The 21,368-nt window shown below is 44.7% G+C and overlaps 1 protein-coding gene across 39 annotated transcripts in view; it reads left to right on the top strand.

The window, feature by feature from the left end:
- The window catches only part of CACNA1C (calcium voltage-gated channel subunit alpha1 C), a 727,463-nt gene that overhangs the window by 475,489 nt on the left and 230,606 nt on the right, over positions 1-21,368 (top strand). For all 39 annotated transcript variants that reach the window (XM_074325148.1, XM_074325146.1, XM_019757254.2 and 36 more), the window contains one exon: positions 7,805-7,944. In XM_074325148.1, the coding sequence (XP_074181249.1) occupies positions 7,805-7,944 (140 nt within the window). The remainder of the gene's footprint in view (positions 1-7,804; positions 7,945-21,368) is intronic.

Below are 21,368 nucleotides of genomic sequence, written 5' to 3'. Positions count from 1 at the left end.
GAGTGCTTTTGATGGAATCAAGGCTCCTTCACGCAATTGAGGACAGTACTCTGCATCGGGTTTCTTAGTGCATCTCCAGCCACATCTGGTCTGACAGTTCCTTTGACCAGTTTCTCTGCGTACCACTGAGCAGATTTAGCTCAGCCTGCCTGTGAGTTTGCAGTCCATGGGCATGGGGGTGGGGATGGGGCTGGCACACAAGAGCTGTCTACAGTGGGCCTTGTTCTGTGGCCCAAGGAAACAGACCACTCAAGATGTGTGGGTGAGAAGAACACAGGAAACTCTTAAGAATCTGGTGATGAGTGACCAGACCCCAATCAAATATACCTTCCCATGACACTCGCCTGCACTTCAGTATAAGTTGACACAAGTCAGTATGTGCTTTTTAATTAAAAGCTATGTAAGGAATCTCACATCAAATTTAGAAGGGACAATCTCCTTATGAAGGAATTAGTAACTTCACAAAGAGATTCTCTAGGAAATACTTGTACCTAACAAGCCTTCATGTGCTGTGTGTGATGGAATTTATCAACACACGGTTGATGAAATCCGAATAACTCATCTGTTTTGTGAAGGGAGGGCACCTTTGCAGCAGATTCCACTTAGGAATAAGCTGGCTTCTTTGAGCTATCCCTTGTCACTTTGATCCAGAGAGTGATCAAGCCGTGGCCACCTAGTGTGTTTACTCCCTCAGAGTCCCAACCAGCTTCAGTGCCATTAGGCTCTTACCCCAGGAAACTGTTTTCGTGAATCCTTCTGTGCTGTCCCCCTAGGCCCCTGTGGCTTCTCCAGAGCAGTCACTGCTTGTGATCTCATGGACTGTCTGGTCTTTCTTGCAGGAAATAATGCAGGAGCAAAGCATGATCATTTAGAAGTTATTTCCTTGTCTCAGGCCATCTGGATGGCTTACTAGGGTTGTTTGGAACTGTTTTAGGGGTTTTTCTTTCTTGTCCTTTTTCGCCTGACCAATGAGTGGCACACTCCAGCCACATTACATCAGGGATATTTGGGTGGCATGAGGGGCACTAAAGTTAGGGTGCTTGCCAGGTGTAGACCTGGCTCCAGAGGACTCGGAGTGAGAAGGCAGCTATATAGAGACTGTGCTGCTTCTGTTCATGCCAGAAGCAACAGAGAGTGACTAAACAAATGCCTTGAATTAACTCAGTAAACCATAGCAAAGGTCTTTAAGATGGGTTGTTCCAAATGCCCCTAAATCCTTTTTAAATCCAGCATCTTTCTCAAGCCCTCAGTCTCCCCAGAGCCTTTCACACATGCATAGAAAAGAGTCCCAGGCTGAGATCCAGCACTTCTGGGACCAATAGAGAGATGAGGGTGCATTGCAGGGACTCACTTTGTTTAGGCAGAGACGCTATCTTTTTCTCACGTTTATGAGTGAGTCAGCGTTGACTAGATACGATGCTGCGTGCCCCACTCACAGCCTTAACTACAGCATGGGAGGTGGGGATAGGAAGTAGTGTAGGCCTCAGAGAGCACCCCTGGGAGGGAGGGAGGGAGCGAGTGCCTGGCCACAGGTTGCACACGGGGCCAGCCTGCCCAGCTCCAGCTATTTAGGCCTTGGGGCCTCCCTTGGGCTGCTGCTCCTGCCCATAGAGGGCAGACTTTTCATGAGGCCAGCCCAGATTTTAGTCACGTCTCCCTGTTGTCCAGGCCATGAGGCTGATGAAGAGAGGGAAGCATCTAGGTTTGGCACGCTTCCAAAAGATGTATCTAGGTGACTATTAAAGCCACAGAGGTTATGATGCTAGCACTTGCTCACCTTGTGGTTCACCATGACCCTCTGAGTCTCTTTCTCCATTAATTGCACACGTGGCCATATTTGGCACCTAGTTTCTCTTCCCCATGGGTATTGGTCCTTGGGGCTTTCCATCCAGTCTAAATCTCGGCCCCTCCTTTTAACTCAAAAATGACACGTACACCCCCAGAGAAGACATAGCTCTCTTCAGCCATGCCTCCTTTTCCTGCTGCTTTTACAAAACTAAATGAATATCCCTTTGTTTCCCTTGTGTCTCCTGGGAAATATCTGCTCGCCTTGGCACCCCCTGCAGCTACTTAGGGGGAAGTAGCTGTCCTGGCCTCCTGCACATCAGGGGAGTCTGCCTTGCCCAGGGAAGGTGGGCGTGCCTGTCTGCTACCTCAGTGCCATGCTGAGTCACTGTCTCACCTCAGCATTGCCATTCTGCTGGCCTGTGACAAGAGGCATTTCCTTTCCCCCGTAGATCTTTCATATTTCCTTCCTAAAGTGGAGTTGTCTCCTTGGTATCATGGGGAGATGGGACTGCTGAACGAATGTGAAGGGGACTTTAGAGGCCCCTGTGAGCCACCTTCCCGCACCCACCCCAAGAACTGAAGAGTCCTCAGTAGCTCCACCTGCTGGAGATGGAGGCATTGTGCTGCAGCCGCTAAGGCTTTTGTCCCTCTTTCCCTTCCAACATGTCGGCCCTGCCTTTCTGACTCACTGGGCCCTCTAGAGCCTCACTGTCCTCTTCTTTTAACAGCTCTAATGCCCAGCTAAGGAACTGCCAGACACACCTCCTGGAGAAGTACCCCCAAGCATCCACACCCGAACCCAGCCCCTAGGGACAGGCAGGCATAAGGCAGTGGTGTCGCCTTGCTGTGTCTAATCTGAGAGAAACAGAGCAGTCCCTACAGACCTATGTCCGATCCTGAATTGTCTACCCCTTCCAAATTAAAAGCGGACACTTTTTTTTTAATTAAAATTTATTGGGGTGACAATAGTTAGTAAAATTACATAGGTTTCAAGTGTGCAATTCTATAACACATCATCTATATATCACATTGTGTGCTCACCATCCAGAGTCAGTTCTCCTTCCATCACCATATATTTGATCCCTTTCACCCTCATACCCCCTCCCCTCCTTACCCTCTGGTAACCACTAAACTATTGTCTGTATCTGTGAGTTTTTGTTTCTTTATTTGTTTGTGTTGTTCCTTTGTTGCTTTCAGTTTTATATTTCACATATCAGTGAAGTCACATGGTTCTCGACTTTTTCTGTCTGACTTATTTTGCTTAGCATTATAATCTCAAGATCCATCCATGTTGTCATAAATGGCACCATTTTATCTTTTCTTATGGCATTGTGTGTATACACCACATCTTAAAAGCAGACATTTCTTAAACAGCTTGCATCAACTTGGAGCAGTGGTTAAAAGAGAAGAAAGTTGTCTAATCTCTGCTCCCTTCACTGAATAATATTTTGTGAACATCTTGTACTCTGATAAATATATTGCTTTCTTCCAGGAAATACTTAGCAACCAAATCTGGTTTGGATTTGGAATGTTGTTTGACAAACTTGCAAACTGATCTCCATTTCAGTGGAAAGAACATTTCTCTGTGGAGAAAAGAGCCTGCTCCCACATTCTGGCAACCTCTGCTTGGGATTCAAGGCATCACCAGCTAACATGCGAACCCATCAAATTGCCAAGCTGAGGTGAAAGAATCGTGGAGCAGAGAGAGACTTTAGATATAGTATGGCCAAGGTCATCAAAATGCTTTTAGATGTAGAACCCACTGTTCAAACAAAGCCTTACTCAGAGGCCCAATGAGTTAAACAGATAAAGGAAGCCACTCTGTTAAATATGGGGAAAGGAGCCAGAACCCCAGTCATTCATCTCTGGCCTCACTGCCCAAGAAGTCCTCAAGGGGTTCCATGGGACGCAGTTTGAAAATCCTTAATGTAGACTAACCCTCTCATTGCTGGGCCCTGCCTGAATCTGAGGTAAGCCCCCAGCTGCCGTCTCCCAGTTCCGGATCCAATGCTTAAATGTGTCACTTAAGGCTCAAGCCTAGTCCTCAAAATGAAGTTGCCCTGGCCCCAAGTTCAGGTCTGATATAGGGGCCCAATTCTGATACCCGAGCTCCCTTCTTGACCTCAAGCTATGACCCAGCACACACAGTGCTGACAGTGAATCAGCAGAGTCATCTTGAGAACAAAGGGCAGAAATTGCCCCTGCATTCCATTTCCTCTCTTCTTGCTTGCCACACAAAGCCCAGACTCTGGACTCCCCTCCCACGTAATCTGTGCATCTTCTGGTCCAACCCCTTCTCTCTCTCCATCCCACCCCTAAATCCTTCCCATGCCTTGTGTTCCCCACAGTCCATCTCCCATTCAGGGGCTGCAGACATGTTCTGTAAAGGGCCAGGTACAACTTTCCGGCTTTGCAAGCCATGCATTCTCTGTCCCAAATGTTCAACTCTGTGGAGAGAACAGCAATATGTAAACGACGGATGTAGCTGAATTCCAGTCAAACTCTATTTACAGAGCACGTGGCCCACATGCTGCCCTGAGGCCTCAGCTTCATTCTGATCACCTGTCCACTTCCTGACTCTCCCCTGAGTGTCCTGATTCCCTTGCAGTCTCTAGAGGTGGCCACCTTCTCGACTAGATGCCTCATTCCACGGCCCAGAGGTCAAGAGTGGGGCCCTGTTTTCCCCTTATTTCTGCTTTCAGACCACTCTTGCCCCCAAAAAAACCCTCCAATTTTGATGTGTGTATCATCAGATCCTTCTAGCCCCACTTCCTGTTGCAGCCCTCTGCAGCCCTCATTCCTCATTCCTTGAAGACAAGAGCTCTTGGCTCACTTTCACTCTCGCCATCACTCACTACTCTTGCCACCACGCCCAGCAGCTTCTTGGTTCCTTGGTAGCTTCTTCCCTACGGACCCTGACTCCGTTCTACCTCAGCTGCCCGTTACCATGGTTACAGCCAGGGTACTGCCACTAGGATCTCAAGGCAAACGTCCTACTCTCTAAACAATACCACCCATCTTTCCAGCTCCCCGAGCACTTAACTCTAACCATCCATTCCTCCTGCCACATTCTCTCCGTTCCTCCCCTCAGCGTGGGCACCCTCCTTCCAAGCTGAGATGCCGTGCCCCATCATTACAATCCTTCACTTACATTTATACTCAGCTTCCGATTCCTCTATTCATTTATCTTGCTCACCAACCCCAATCAAATCCGACTAGACGGAGAACTGTTTGGTACCTGAAGACGAGCCATTTAATGAAGTAGAGAAATACACAGAGCTGAGCTGATGAGTCTCTTACACGTGTGACCACCAGCCTCAAGTAGCCCACGGGGACAGCTGGCAGTCATACTACATGTCCCTACTCATTCACCCTTCCACTTTCTTTGATGATTCCATCATACATCATACCTTTGCCTTTCTCTTCAAACTTCCAGTACCTCCTCCCCTTTCACATGTTCATCTGAGGACCTTGCTACCTATTTTCCCTGGGAAACAGATGCAATCAGAAGAAAACTTTCATGCGTTCGCACATCTGCGCCCCTGTAATGTGCCTCCCTACCTGAACGTGGTAAACCTCCCTGCCTCTATCTAAGACATCTGATTGTCAAATTGCCTGTCTCTGTTAGATGATTCCCATCACATGTAAAGGTGCTGTCGTGTCTCCATTTAAAAACAAACAAAGAAAACTCTCTTGATTCTATACCCCCTTTCAGTAACCACCATTTTTCTTCTACTTTTATAGCAAAATTCCTCAGCAGAGTTGTCTGTACAGTAGCCACCAGCCACATGTGGCCATTCAGTACCTCAAATGTGACTAATCTGACTGAGATATGTTGTATGTGTAAAATACACAATAGATTTCAAAGATTTAGAACAAGGTGAAGTGACAAATATCTCAATAATTCTTTATATTTATTATAATTGAAATGATAATATTTTGGTTATGTTGGGTTAAATAAAATGTGTTATCATAGTTAATTTCACCTCATTCTTTTTTACTTTTTCAATGTGGCTACTAGGAAATTGAAATTACAGATGTTGCTCACATTGGTGGCTTCCATTATATTTCTCTTGGACAGAGCTGTCTATTCTCCATCCTCACTTTCTCCTCCTATCCGCTCCTGAACTTATATCTATTAGGCTTTGGTCCCACCAAAACTTGTTTTCAATGTCTCAATGGTCTTCATGTTGTGAAATCCGGTGGCCAATGGTCCATCCTTGTATTTGCAGCGCTTGACACAGTTAACCACTGTCTTCTCATGACCATTTCCTTCACAGCCCAGCATTCCAGCCACTTGTCTCAGTCTCTCCTTGATTTCTTCTCTCCACGGCCCCTCAAGTTTGGAGCCTAGGGCTCAGTCCTATCACATCTTCACTGTCTATACTAGCCTCCTAGACAATTAAAGTCGGATCTGACTTTAATACAATTTATACAACAGCCAAACTTTGTCTCCAGCCTGGACTCCATCCCCAGAAATCCAGACCCAATAGAGCCGACTCAAGATATCTACTCAGAGGTCAAATCGACAACTCAAACTTCAAAAAGTGCAAAATACAACCCTTGATGTCCATTCCACCATACCTCACCCTTCCAGTTGCTCAAGCCAAAGCTATTGGGATGGTCTTTTATTCTTCTGTCTTCCTCACACCTCACATCCAGTCCATCAGCCAATCCCATCACCTCCATCTTAAAATAAATCCAAAATCCAACTATGCCTCAGCCCCTCCAACACCACCATCTAGTCTAAGCCTCCGCACCTGGCTTAGTACAGCAGCCTGCCCTGGCCTCGCCACAACATCAGAGCAAGTCTTTTAAAAGAATCATGTCACTCTCCTGCTCGAAACCCCCCAGTGGCTTCCAACTCAGAGAGGAAAGCAAGCACCGGATGGGGGGCCCTGCTTTAGCTCCCACTTCGTCTCCCACTCTTCTCCATTGACCTGCTTTGCTCCAGCCACCCCGCCACTTGTCCCTCCCTCGGGCCCTGTGCACCAACCATCTCCTCGGCCTGGAAAAGTCTTCCCAGAGAGCTGTGTCCACTCCTGCACTTTCGTTAGGGCTCTGCTCAAATGTCAGCTAAGGACAATTTTCTTTCCCAGCCTTTTGATATCAAACAGGAAGGCCTACCTCCTGGCCACTCCAGACTCCTCTCCCTTGCGGCATTTGTCTTCTTATCACTTACCACTCTCTAAATGTGATTTACATTTACTGATTATTTAGTTTATTGTCTGACTCCCCCACTAGAATGTCAACTCCAAGAGGGTAAGTACTTTGTCTGTTTTGCTGTAGCCTTGGTGTCTAGAACAGTACCTGGCACACAGTAGGTGTGCATGTTTGCTGGATTAATGAGTATACAAACATAAACACAGAGTAGCAGAGCTGAAGTTCCCATGTCTCAGTTACGTGCTTTAACGTATGGTTTTGCTCCCGCTGGAAGCTTACGCATTTAACCATTCGACCATTCATTCGTTTGTTCAACATATTTCTGTTGAGCGTCTCTTATGCACCAGCACAAAGATTTCTTTGAGACCATTTATTTGTGCCCAGGTACAAGTCAAAGAGAGGGGGTGTTAGGAGGAAGGAGGCGGAGAGGGAGGAGACAGAACGTGACTCCAGGCCATGTGAGGGCAGGAGCTAGGATACCACGGAGGGGGCAGAGGGCGCTGTAAAGGGTCGGGCCCTGGCAGCAAACTTCCCTTGCTTTACACTCTGTCCAGGGGCCCAGCTCACACAAAACCAGATGTGTTCTCACAGCTTTATGATGGCAAAGGGCGTGCAGGTCGCCTCTCTCAGACCTTCTGGATGGTGGTTATGCCCTTGGCAGGGGTGATACCCACACTGACAGATTGTCAATTTCCCATGGTCACGGACCCTCCTGGGCACACACCTCCGCACTTGCGCCTGGGCTGGAGACAGCTGCAAACTCTGCTTTCCAGGCTTCTTTCAGAGAAATCCGAGCCCAGCTCAGCAAAGAAACACTGTCCTGACAGCTCCTTCTCTCTTTCCTCTCTTCTAGGCTTTTTAGTGCAATTTTAGAACAAGCAACCAAAGCTGACGGGGCCAACGCCCTAGGAGGGAAGGGGGCTGGATTTGACGTGAAGGCGCTGAGGGCATTTCGCGTGCTGCGCCCCCTGCGGCTGGTGTCCGGAGTCCCGAGTAAGTAACGCCGTTATTTTTGTTTACAACGTTATGCTGTCACCACCTTCCGCTTTCCTCCGCTGAATTGCTAGGAGCACTTTGCAGAGGAATCTGATTTTATATAAATGGAGAGGGGTTTTTTTGTTTGTTTTTTTAAAATGAGTTCTTTTGTTTTAAAAAAAAAAAACCCAACTCTGATGTGAGTCCATTATAACACACCGTGGTCCCAGCTTCTGTAAACACCTGGGGGAAAAAATCACAGCAGTCACACAGCCAAATGAAGACAGCCCACACAGAGAAAACAAGCCTGCGGCCCTGCAGGGCCCTGGGCTGGGAATTTAAATGTGTTTGCAGCAAAAGAGCAAGGTGAGCAGAGACAGCTAATCCCCAAGGCTCGTAGGCTATTTTAGCCAATAGGATTATCTCTACTTCCTGTATTTTTCCAAAGAACAATCATAAAAACATCAGTGGATGTTCTGAAAGTTCTGTTTCACCATTTCCTCCAGCCCCTTCCACCTCGCATGTCAAATGGGGCATCCCCAGTCTCAGAAGCCCTATTTATGGACTCCACCTGTCAGATGAGAACTGGCTTTCCCCAAGGGGTGGAGGGTGTTCAGCAATCCCAGTTAGGTAGAATGGTGTTGGAGAGACATGACCTATCGGGATATCAGTCACAGGGACAGCTCTCCTTCCCGTGCTTCCAGAAGCATGTCCCATTATCGAGGAGCCCCAGGCACTGCACACAGCAGCCTCCGGCGAACCCCAGCTCAAGGTGTTCCTGGGGCCTGAGTCAGCTTTGGGAGAGCATATCCTCCTTGTTCAATTTGTGGTATCTGAGCATAATTTTGGACTTGTTTGCTGAGACTTTACACTCTCAAATCAGCTCCGTCAGACCCAGCCCAAGACTTAAGGCAGAGGAGATCTCATGACCAGGCTGGAAGCAAACTAGTTTGGAGATGGGGACAGGGAACCGGAAAACAAAGAGGCCCTTTGAACACCCAGCCTTTAGCACCTGCCCCAGAGATGGAGCACTTGGTGACATTGCACTGCTTGGTCATCTCTCTTAGAGTCACACAATCGTAGAAACGTGAGGGACTTTATATTAACTTGTTCAATCCTTTTTGTCCGTGTACCTAATAGTGAACAGATCTTCCCAAAGTAACTTAATTAACCAGCAGCAAAGCAGGACTAGAACCAGGTCTCCTGGCTTTCAAACCAACTCTTTCCTACTGTACCACATGACCTCCTATAAAGAATTACCTCTTGATTGTCTTAGACAATCAAGTTTACGTGTATATCCTGTCTCTTCAATTACATTCCAAGTCCCTTGAAGCCCAGAACTATGAGGAATATTGTAGGGGAAACAACAAAAGTTACACTGTTCTCTTTGTAGCGAGGCCCTGGGCAAAGCTTGCAGCCTGCCTTAAACTCAAAGGTGAGCACGGAGCTGAGCCACGCAGCACATTTGGAGCAGATTCTCTCTACTTGGCCTTAACCATTTGGGGACATCTAGGAACAGAAACAGTGTATGTGCTGGCCAAGACCCAATTCCCCTTTTGTGAAGCCTAAATTATTTGGATTTTGTTGGTCAGTCAGCCATAACTCAACAGACCAAAATCAAGAGATGCGAAGGCAGGGTGAGAATGGCTTTGAACATGACTCTAGAGAGCTTCTCACGCTGATGCAGCCAGTGTGTCAGTGACAGGAACTAGGAATTGATTCCAAACTTCAGCCAACCAAGATACAAGTGACATAATGAATCTTACCCTGCTATGTACGTGCTTATCAGGGGCCCACAATCTCAGAGCTTTGTGCTGGGTAGGAGGACATAGCATAAGGAATGAATGTGGTCCTTTCACTTGAGGAATATGACAATCTAACAAAGAGTGTATCAGTATATATAGGAACTAACAACCCCAAACTTCCAGTGACTTCAAACCAGAAACACTTACACCTGGCTCATGGTACATGAAGCTGTTGGCCAGCTGCAGCTATTCTGGGCTCAGTGGGCCCTAGGCTTGACCAGTCATCCATCTCATTCCAGAGCCCAAGATGAAGAAGCATCCAGCACATGGGACATGTTGTTCTCATGGCAGAGGGCAGATGCTTGCAAAGGGGGCATAGAACTAAACCACACAAGCATATTTTAAGGTTTTGCACCAATATGTCTTATAGCACAGCTATTCACATTCTGGTAGCCAAAGCAAGTCACATGGCTATGTTTGTCCCAAAGATAATGGGACAAAGAAGTATACTGTACCTACAGAGAAGCATGCGTGAATAACTGTGAACAAATAGTACAATCTATCATAAAGAGAGTGAGGAGATTGTTATTAACAGTAATAGTTACAGTAATTACACCAGTACAGAGATTCTTAATTAGAGATACATACAGTTGAGAGCCACTCATGCTTCAGTGCATTAAAAGGGAGAATTAGATCAGATAGAGTGGCTGGGGTTTCACTGTAAAAGAAACTTCCTAAAGAAGGTGTCTTGTCTCCATATGCATCTAAATAATGGTAGTACTGTATTGTGGTGATCAGGAAGAGATCACAGTTCTTGGAATTCTCTCATCAAGAAGATAAAGATATGAGATAGCACCACAAATACGTAAGGTCCCGATATTACCTGCCATGCAGTTCAGGAAGATATTTTTGTCATTAAAGATGTTGACACTGCGATGGCTTTGCAGTTGTAGGCCAGCCTTGCGGGTACCTCCATACTTATGCATAGGGCTAATGACTATGTCTTGTTTTCTGTGAGTCACCAATAGAGAACAGCTCTTTTTGGAGCATAAAGAAAGGGCTAATCCAGCCTTTCACCCTTTCTCAATGGAATAGTATCTGTGTGACTTTTTGAAATCGTAAAGTTTGTAGACCAAGGTGAGTAAGTGCACTATACCAGTTTGGTTGATATTATCTAGGAAAATGTCAGCAAATGTAGGCTACAAACCTAGACAAATGCCTCCTTCTCCCACTTTGCATCACTTTAGGGTGTCTCCTTTTATGATTCAGCAAAACCCCTGAAAAGACTTGCCTTTACCCATTGTCTGCAATTCTTGTCTTCCCGTTCTCTCTCGAATCCACCCCAGTCAGGCTATCTCCTCTACTACTGCACCAAAGTGTTGTTTGTTGAGACCACCATGATTTCCATGTTACAAAATCCGGTGGCCAGTTCTCTGGTGCCATTTTGCTTGATCACTTGACTTCCGGGACACTGTTTTTTCTTAGTGCTACCTTACTTCACTTGTTTTTCCTTCTCAGAATTATTTGCTGATTTTCCCCTCATCTTCTAACATTGGACAGCTCCAGGGCTCAATCTTCAGAATCTTCTCTACCTACACCCAGACCCTAGTTATCATGTCTAGTCTCATGGCACTGAATATTATATATATATCTTCAAATAGCTACCAACATGTGTCACCAGCTCAGACCTTTTCACCAAACTCCAGATTTGTATGCCTATCTGCCTCCTCCATTTCTTCAGACATCTAAAAAGCACCTTGAATTTAACCACATGTATAACAGAACTCCCAATCTTCCCAAAGTCTTTCCCATCTTGATAAATGTCAACCTCATGCTTCCAGCTACTCAGGCTTCTTTCTCGCTTTCACCCTTTGTATCTAATCCTTCAGAAAATTCTATCACCTGTACCTTTAAAATACATCAAGAATCGCACTGTTTCTTACCACCTGCACATTTACTTCCATGCCAACCACTATTGTCTCTCACCTGGATTATTACAGCAGTCTCCTAACAGGATTCTTTGTGTCCACCCTTGCCTTTTGTCACAGCCTAGTCTTGGCACAGCAGCCAAAACAGTCCTCTTTAAAATACATGTCTCTGCTCTTCTTAGAACCTGCAAGGCTCCCGACACACTGAATGAGGCCCAGAGGCCCACGAGACCCCGCATGATCTCCCCCATCCCCCTGACCTCGTCTCCTTCTACCTTTCCCTTCTCTCCCTCCTCGCCTGCCTCAGTGACCTTGCTGAGCCTCCCGTGTCCCGAGCTCACTACCATTGCAGGGCCTTTGCAGCTGCTGCTGCCTCTGTCTGGATACCCTTACTCAGCTACGCACACGGCTGGCCGGCTCAACTCCTCTCTGACATATCTTAGCAGAGAGGCCTTCCCTCACTACCCGTTCAGCCTCCTCACACTTCCTGTGCTCCTCTGCTTTATTTTTCCCACGTCACTTTTCACCATCTGTCATACTGTGTATTTACAATGTTTACTTAATACTCCTTGCCTCACAAGAATATAACCTCCAAGAAGACATTTCTGTTTGTTTTGTTCACTGCTGTCACCTCAGCATCTATAATGCCAGATAAATCTTTGTTCGTCACACAGTCCCCTCATGACTGGGTGGCAGTGCTACACACAGCGGTTACAAAACACTAACTGGCTCACTATAATAATGCTGATGCTAAAAGACCTTCCATATATATGTATGTGACTTCTTTAGCTTTTCCAAAGGGTTTTTACTTCTTCTATTTTATTTGGTCTTCATGACAATTGTGTGATATACACCTAGGAGGTATGTGGATATTTAAGTGGTTATTTTTTATATCAAATAGGTTAATTGGGTGATTTATGGGATTTGTAACACTAAGCCCAAAAAGTTGCCATTATTTTTTAAATGTCCATATGTGTATTAAATACCATTGGAATCTTAAGATCACAGATTATGGAGGGGGAGAGAGAACTGTGAGGGTACAAATCCATGAGTCATTTATTAATTTGTTCACAAAACCTACTGAGTGCCTGATTTATGTAAGATTTTGCTAGCTAGACAGCAGATACAGAAATGAATCAGGTGTTAAGTGTGTTCTCAAAGAGCCTGAGTGTAGAAGTGTTCATAGAATTGATGGTATAGAACAAAATTGGAGAGTCCCTTCTCCCACTCAAAAAAGTTCAAATAAAAAGTGATGAGTTCTGTGATGAGTTCAAGTTTGCTTCTGGGACACCTACTTTTTGGGGGTGAGGATAGAGAATCAGGAAAGGCTTCTTGCAGGAGGTGGCCACTGGGATGGATCTTGAAGGACAATCAAGGAGGGGCAGTCCAGGAAATTATGGAAGGGAAGGAGCACAGTTGTGGCCCTGGAGTTGTGCACAGTAAGGGTGTTCGGTTTAGGGGTTAATTTCATTGTAGATGTAGAAATCAGTCAACTCTCTTAGTGAAATTCTGTGTAATTGCAAGATTTGTCCATTTTGCTTCATCAAGACTCTTCCACAATAAAGGAAATCAGTTCCCACTGCTCGTGAGGTTCCACCCTCCCAAGCAGAAGTGCTGTGAAGCGTGCACGTTATACCAAAGGACAAGTCATATGGAACAGTAAACATGTACAATGAATGTGAACGATAAATCGGGAGGGTTGTGATTAAATATTTGCAGTGTGTACTCGTATGTAAGGAGTACATTTGTTTGTGGAACAATAACCAACAGGTCATTTCCTCCTTTCCGTATAATCCTATATGCCCTCCTGGAAAAGAATTTTCAGGAGTGGACTGAATAAGGGGAGCACACAGAGGGAGGTGAGAAAGTGTCTTAGATCTGTTAGGTCTCTGACAAAAACACACAGCAGCCCAGACTTGATCTGACGATGAAGGGGATTGAACAGTCACCTGCATGCTAGAGCAGCACCAGCCTCAGAAACCACCATCCACTCACCATGAACATTTACTGAGCACTTCCTGTGAGCCGAGCACCAAGTGAGGCACTGGGGACGGAAATAAACAGGTCACTGTCCCCATCTGTCAAGGTACTTGATGCTTTTAAGACTGCATGGGATGCGTGTTTTCCTGTGATAGGAAATTTTTTAAGGTTAGTCTCTTTCTCAGTTAAAAGTGTTATTTCTGGAAGCACACAGAATAGAAAACAGCTTGTTATTATACAAGGGTTTGCTTCCTAATTGAGAAGTGAGAAGGAGCAGTGAAGACCATGTGTGGAGAGGAGTCAAACTCTTTCTTCCTATTTTCCTTGCTCAGGTTAGAACTGTTTCCTGAAAACAAATCAGTACCAGTCTGCCAGCAAGTATTTGCTGAGTGGGTACCATACAGAAAACATGAGGAAAGACTTAAGACACAGTGATTTTAGTGGTTTTAGACACTGGGGATTAGTGGTTTTGAGCATGAGCTCTTGAATCAGACTGCCTGGCTTCTGCCACTGACTTACTCTGTGACCTTGGGAAAGTTACTAAGCCTTTCTGTGCCTTGGTTTCCTCATTTGTAAAATGGGAGTAATAATAGAACTTATTTCATATGTTGTTTGAAGAACTAAATGAATTGAGGCATGCAAAGCATTTAAACAGTGCCTTGCTTATGGTAAGCGCTCAGTTAAATGGTAGCTGTTACATTACATTACATTACATTACACATGTAAAACAGAAATATGTGACAAGATCACTATAAAGACAAAACAGATATACTTTAAAGATAAAGAATATTCAAGAGTTAAATATCAACCCGAGACCAAAAAGTGCCAGAGAGGCATGTGTATGATTATTTGACTTGCATAGTATAGATAATGAAATGGATTCAAGGGACAAGTTTCCCAGGGACTATGGCAGTCCAGAAAAGTTTTATGGAGGAGGCAGTATTTGAGATGAGCCTTGAGCTTTATGTAAAAGAGGTAGGGATGGAGATGGAAGGACATTTGAGGTAAAAACCTCATTTGTTTGGGTCACCAATGCAGGCCAGCCCAAGCCAGCACATAGGCCTATGTGTGGACCAAACCACTACCAAGGAGGAAGTAGTATGAACACAGAAGTAGTGAGAACCAGCTGAGAAAAGTCAGCAGGGAACAGACTGGTGGGTCCTGGGTTCCGAGCCAATAGGCAGTTTTCTAAAGCCACTGCTGAAACATTCCAAAGACTGCACTGCAGAGAAACAGCTAAATGTCTCATAAATCCCCTGAAGAGTGTCAGAATGGATGATGGATCTTGAATTCCAGGGAGGTTCATTAACCCACCCTGGACATGATAAGCTGGTAGCAGAGCTGGCTGGCATCGGACCGGACCAAAGTAACCCACCTGTCCCACCTGCACAGCCTCCCTTCTGCAGGTCGGATCAGGCTATCCTGCTCTCTCTGGGTACTCAGCTAGAGATCTGATGCTACAGGACACCTAACGCTCTTTTCTTATTGTTAATGACAGAGTGGATCCTTGACTTAGAGCTTCCTGCTGCACAAGTGAAAAACTCACCCAAGTGCCCAAGTACCCAGGTGAACCACTCTCGTCCTGCAATGCAGTTTTCCTTCCAGAATGGGTTCTCCCCTACTGGGGATTAGTAACTGTGAAATTGGCCACACTGATTAGCTAATGCTGCCGATTAATCAGACCCACTGGAGGCATATTAAAGCTGTTAAAAACAACTTGTCTGTGTGTTTTCGCACTTTGATAGTTCAAAAGTAGTTGTGCCAGCCTGCCTGAAATTTGCTGTTCGGTAAGGTGGGCCACAGTCACAATTACTACTTCCAGGACAGCGTACTGTGGCCCAGGGGAAAGCCTGCGCTGTGCTAGAGGAGGCCACCAGAGCCGGTCCCGGCAAACACCTCGTTACCCTCATGGGCGTGTAAGGATGCCTCACCATTCCAGATTTGATGAGGGAAAGTCTGTCCAGAGCTGATACTCAGAAATCAAGTAACTCAGCCCCTGAAATTTACAGATCTTGGAAATTGAACTTCAGAGAAGATCCCAAGTTAGATCAGGGGCTCAGATCCACACTGCTTCCCTCCCTGTCCCCTGCTTTTTCCACCACTGTGTCATCATCTTCCCTGACCCCCCTTTACTCCTGGTTAATGTGACTTAACGCCCTAAAAAGGCAACGTGCTGCAAGTGGTACAGTAGCCCACACGCCTAGAGTAGGCAGAAAACTCCGGCTCTACCTTCACCTCTAGCCAGCTCAGTGACCTTGGGCAGGGCAGTTCTCCCTCTAGACCTCTGTTCCGCATCTGTGATGAGGGCCTGGCCTGGCTCTGCGTGTCCTCCCTCCTCCCATGCTCTCCTCCTCCCACACCAGCTGCTACCCCTTGCCTTTAGCAGGCCTTCTTGCCGCTCCACCTTCTTTCTCTCCTTTCATCTCCTTGGACTTGGACCTCTTTCTCCCCTCACTTTCTATTTTGCTTCCTCTGCCTTTTCATCCCTTTTGTCCTAAAGTGGTCTTAAATGTGAGAGGAACTTAGAGCGAAATGAAAGGAGACTTATAAGGCTACTTACAAGTACAGGGCAGGTGCAGAGGGCTACCCGCAAGTCTGTCCCTCACTCTACTTCTCACGGGGCCCAGGCTGCCCCGTCCCCCTGCCCAGCCCATTCAGAAGTTCTTTCTGCAGATCTTCCAGATCCCCTTCTCTACCACTTCTTTCGCTGAAACAGGAGGTAATAAAATATTGTCCCCTACGTTCCTCGCATGGTGCTGTTCCTGAATCGGAATGCCTAAGTGAGGAAGGACTTTAGATATCCCGTCCAACCAAGTTTCTAGCCTACAGATGGAAACACTGCAGCCCAACAAGTTAAAAGGCTTTCTCAGAGTCACACAGCTACCTGGTGGCAGGCAGACAGGACGCTTGATTCCTACACCATCTGTAAGAAGACTGATGGCAGTCATGAAGGGGCCCTCTGGTTTTGTATAGTCTCTGGGGGTTACAGAGCTCCCTTGCACACATTAGTTCACAGCAACCCAAGAGGGAAGGAAGCAAGGCCCAGGCAAGGTCAGTGCCCCCTCCCACCTTCTTGCTCGCTGAGGCAGAGCAGAGCCCTCTGGAAGACACTATGAACAGCGTGGCCTTGGAATATTCCAGATTAGTTGGCTGGTTTTGCTGGGAGGAGTCTGAATTCAGCTCCCCGGCATAAGCATGTCTTGCGTGTCAGACACAGAACAGAACTTAGAATAAGGTCCCACATACTGTGCCCCAAACCCCAACACCTTTCCTGTTCACAGCCTCTAGGGATTGATGCCCACCCTCTCCCGCATCCCCCAGCATGATGCCTCATCTTCCCCTGCCGCCCCTCCCTCTTCTGATTCAGCAACCCCTGTCCCTCTCCCTTCCAGGTGTCTCCAAAGGCGTCCCTGGACTGGAGTTCAGGGGTGCAGTTACAGTCCCAACTCTGCTGACAACCTCTCTGTTCCCTGCTTCATGCTTTGCCTCCGTTTCTCTCCCTACAAAGTGAGACAAATGATGGGTATTCCATGTATAGGGAAAAGATTTTACCTGTAAGCCCCATGAGCTTCTAGCAACAAAGTCTCTTTTAAATCCACCTCTTGAAGAGAGACTTAATAGGTTACGATGAGCCACAGCCTCAGCGGGCAATAAGAAAGATGACCAAACGCAGCAAGCCAAGTTAACTTAAACAATGAGCAGATATCAGAAGTTCCGGTCCCTGCTGTCATGGAGTTTTACTAAGAAGTTGCTGAATATCAATAACAGCATGTGACTGCCCTGGGAAAGTCTCTGTTAATTGGTGTGCTACATACAGCTCATTAAAAATTAATAATGACAAAGAATGTGTCCAATCACACAATAACTTCTATTTACTAAAGCGCTCAGACATTCTCCCAGTGATGAAAAGGTTCTGATTTGAGAACAAAATGTAGGCAATAAATGTTAGGGTTACCACCAACTAGAAGCACTATTCAGGATCGGTGCCAAATGCTCCGACTCCAAGGGCTTTGTTGCTTAACTGATCAGCCCAACAGTGTAGGAAGGCAGGGACATTGTCCTTCATTTATAGACAAGCAAATACAGTCTCCAGTGCTTCTCCCAGAGAAATGAAAGGAGATGGCTTCAGACTCTTTTCCAGATCAAGAATATGCCCTGCAGGGTGCAGAGCCCTGTAGTTTGCAGGAGAACACAGCTTTCTCAGCAGGATGCCCATCGGGCATTAGAGAGTGAGGACAGTTTATAGTTCGTGTGTTGGTTCATTTATGTTTTCAGGGTTCATGTGCCACCAGGGCTGATGAGAAATGGTATCACTGCCACTTGAGGGACCTGTGATGATGTGGGAGGCACTCTGGGCCTGCAGGTGAGGAAGCCAAGGATGTAAGTCTGGCCAGCACTGTGGCCTTACTGTTTGACCGCTGATGCTGTTTCCCCATCTGGGAAATGAGAGGGTTCAACTTTATTGGCCCTAAAATTTTACTGAGCATCCAGCATCCATTTATGATAAAAACTCTCAGCAAAGTGGGAATGGGGGAACATACCTCAACATAAGAAAGGCCATATATGACAAACCCACAGCTAACCTCACACTCAACAGAGAAAAGCTAACAGCGTTCTCCTTAAGATCAGGAACAAAGCAAGGTTGGTCCACTTTCTCCACTTCTATTCAACACAGTACTGGAAGTCCTGGCCACAGCAATCAGACAAGACAAAGAAATAAAAGGCATCAAAATTGGAAAGGAAGAAGTAAAACTGTTATTATTTGCAGATGACATGATACTATATAGAGAGAACCCTAAAGACTCCACTAAAAAACTATTAGATCTCATAAATGAATTCAGTAAAGTAGCAGGATTCAAAATTAATATTCAGAAATTGATCGCATTTTTATACACCAATAACAAACTATCAGAAAGAGAACTTAAGAAAACAATTCCATTTACAAGTGCATCAAACAAGAATGAAATACCTAGGAAGAAATTTAACCAAGGAAGTAAAAGACCTGTAATAGAAAATTGTAAGACACTGAAGAAAGAAACTGAGGCAGATGCAAATAAATGGAAGCATATACCAACTCATGGATAGGCAGAATTAATATAGTTAAAATGTCCATACCACCCAAAGCAATCTATACATTCAATGCAATCCCTATCAAAATACCAATGGCATTTTTCTCAGGACTAGAACAAATAATCCTAAAATTTATGTGGAACCATAAAAGACCCCGAATAGCCACAGCAATCTATAGAAAGAACAAAGTTGGTGGTATGCTACCTGATAATCAAACAATATTACAAGGCAATAGTAATGAAAACAACATAGTATTGGCATAAAAACAGACACATAGATCAATGGAAAAGAATAGAGAGCCCAGAGATAAACCCACACCTATATGGTCATTTAATCTATGACAAAGGAGACAAGAATATACACTGGGGTAAAGAGTCTATTCAATAAATGGTGCTGGGAAGACTGGACAAATACATTCAAAAAAATGAAACTGGGCCACCTCCTTACTCCACAGCATAATGCAGATGCCATGATACTATGTAGAGAGAGATACTACAAGAATAAACTCAAAATGGATTAAAGACTTAAATGTAAGAACCTGAAACTGTAAAACTAGAAGAATTAGTAATTTTTTTTTTTTCTGATATACCTCCCTGGGCAAGGGAAACAAAAGAAAATAAATAAATAAATGGGACTACATCAACTTACAAAGTTTTTGCACAGCAAAGGAAACCATCAACAAAATGAAAAGACGATCTACAGAAAGGAAGAAGATATTCACCAATGATACACCTGATAAGGGGTTAATGTCCAAAATTTATAAAGAACTCATATAACTCAACAACCACAAAAATAAACAACCAAATTTAAAAATGGGTAGAGGACCTGAATAGACATTTCTCCAAAGAGGACATACGGATGGCCAATAGACATTTGAAAAGATGCTCAACATCACTTATCATCAAAGAAATGCAAATTAAAAAAACAGTGAGATACAACCTCACTCCTGCCAGAATGGCTATCTTCAATAAAGCAAAAAACAAGTGTTGGTGAAGATGTGGAAAAAAGGGAACACTCATGCACTGTTGGTAGGATTGCAAATTGGTGCAGCCACTATGGAAAACACTTCGGAGGTTCCTCAAAATATTAAAAATAGAACTACCTTATGACCCAGTCATTCCACTTCTGGGTATTTCTATGAAGGAAGATATATGCACCCCTATGTTCATTGCAGCAGCATTTACAATAGCCGAGATATGGAAGCAACCTAAGTACCCATCAATAGACAATTGGATGGAGAAGTGGCACATATACACAATAGAATATTACTCAGCCATATAAAAGAATGAAATCTTACCATTTGCTACAACATGGATGGACCTAGAGGATATTATGCTAAGTGAAATAAGTCAGACAGAGAGAGACAAATATCATATGATCTCACTTATATGTGGAATCTAAAGAACAAAATAAATGAAACAATTTCAATTACAATTGAAATTCAATATTATTTTATATTAACTTCAGGTGTACAGCATAGTGGTTACACATTTATATAATTTAAGAAGTGATTTCCCTGACTAGTCTAGTACCCACCTGGCACGATACATAGTTATTACCATATTACTGAGTATATTCCCTATGCTTACTTTACATCCCCATGACTGTTTTCTAACTACCAATTTGTACCTTTTAATCCCTTCACCTTTTTCACCTGCCCCCAACTCCCCTCCCATCTATCACCCTGATAAATCTATTAATAGTACCTATCTGACACCATACATAGTTATTACCATATTTTTTTCTATAATCCTTATGCTATATCTTACATCCCCATAAATACTTGTAACACAACAACCAATTTGTACTTAATTCCTTCCCCTTTTTGCCCACCCACAACCCCCCTCTTTTCTGGCAACCATCACAGTGTTCACTGTTCTATGAGTTTGTTTCTGTTTTGTTAGTTTATTCTGTTACTTAGATTTCACATATAAGCGAAATCACTTTGCATTGGTCTCTCTCTTTCTAACATATTTCATTCAGCACAATACCCTCCAGGTCCACCTATGCCCCCACAAATGGCAAGAACCCATTCCCTTCCATGGCTGAGCATTATTCCATTGTATATATGTACCACCTACTCTTTATCTATTCATCCATCAATGGACACCCAGGCAGCCTCCACATCTTGGCCACTGTAAACAATCCTGCAATGAACACATGGATGCACACGTCCCCTCTAAGTAACAGTTGAGGTTTCTTCAGATAAATACCGTGAAATGGGATTACTGGGTCCTTCTTTGTCACTTGTTATAGCCTTTGTTTTAAAGTCTATTTTGTCTGGTATAAATATTGCCACCCCAGCTTTCTGTTTGTTTGTTTGTTTCTATTTTCATGAAATATTTTTTCCCATCCCTTTACTTTTAGTCTGTTTGTGTCTTTCAATCTGAAGTGAGTCTCTTGTGGGCAGCGTATGTAAGGGTCTTGTTTTCTTATCCATTCAGCCACCCTTATCTTTTGGTTGGAGCATTTAGTCCATTTACATTGAAAGTAATTGTTAATAGATATGTAGTTATTGCCATTTTATTATTCATATTTTTTTATCTTTTTTTCCTTCATCTTAAAGAAGGCCCTCTAAGATTCCCTGTAATTCTGGTTTGTAGGTGATGAAGTCCTTTAGCTTTTTCTTGTCTGGGAAGCTCTTTATCTGTGTTTCGATTCTAAATGACAGCCTTGCTGGGTAGAGTAGTCTTGGTTGTAGGTCCTTACTTTTCATCAC

This window comes from Rhinolophus sinicus, linkage group LG02 (assembly GCF_036562045.2).
Source record: "Rhinolophus sinicus isolate RSC01 linkage group LG02, ASM3656204v1, whole genome shotgun sequence".
Classification (NCBI taxonomy): Eukaryota; Metazoa; Chordata; class Mammalia; order Chiroptera; family Rhinolophidae; genus Rhinolophus; species Rhinolophus sinicus.
This window is presented reverse-complemented; position numbering and strand designations above follow the sequence as displayed.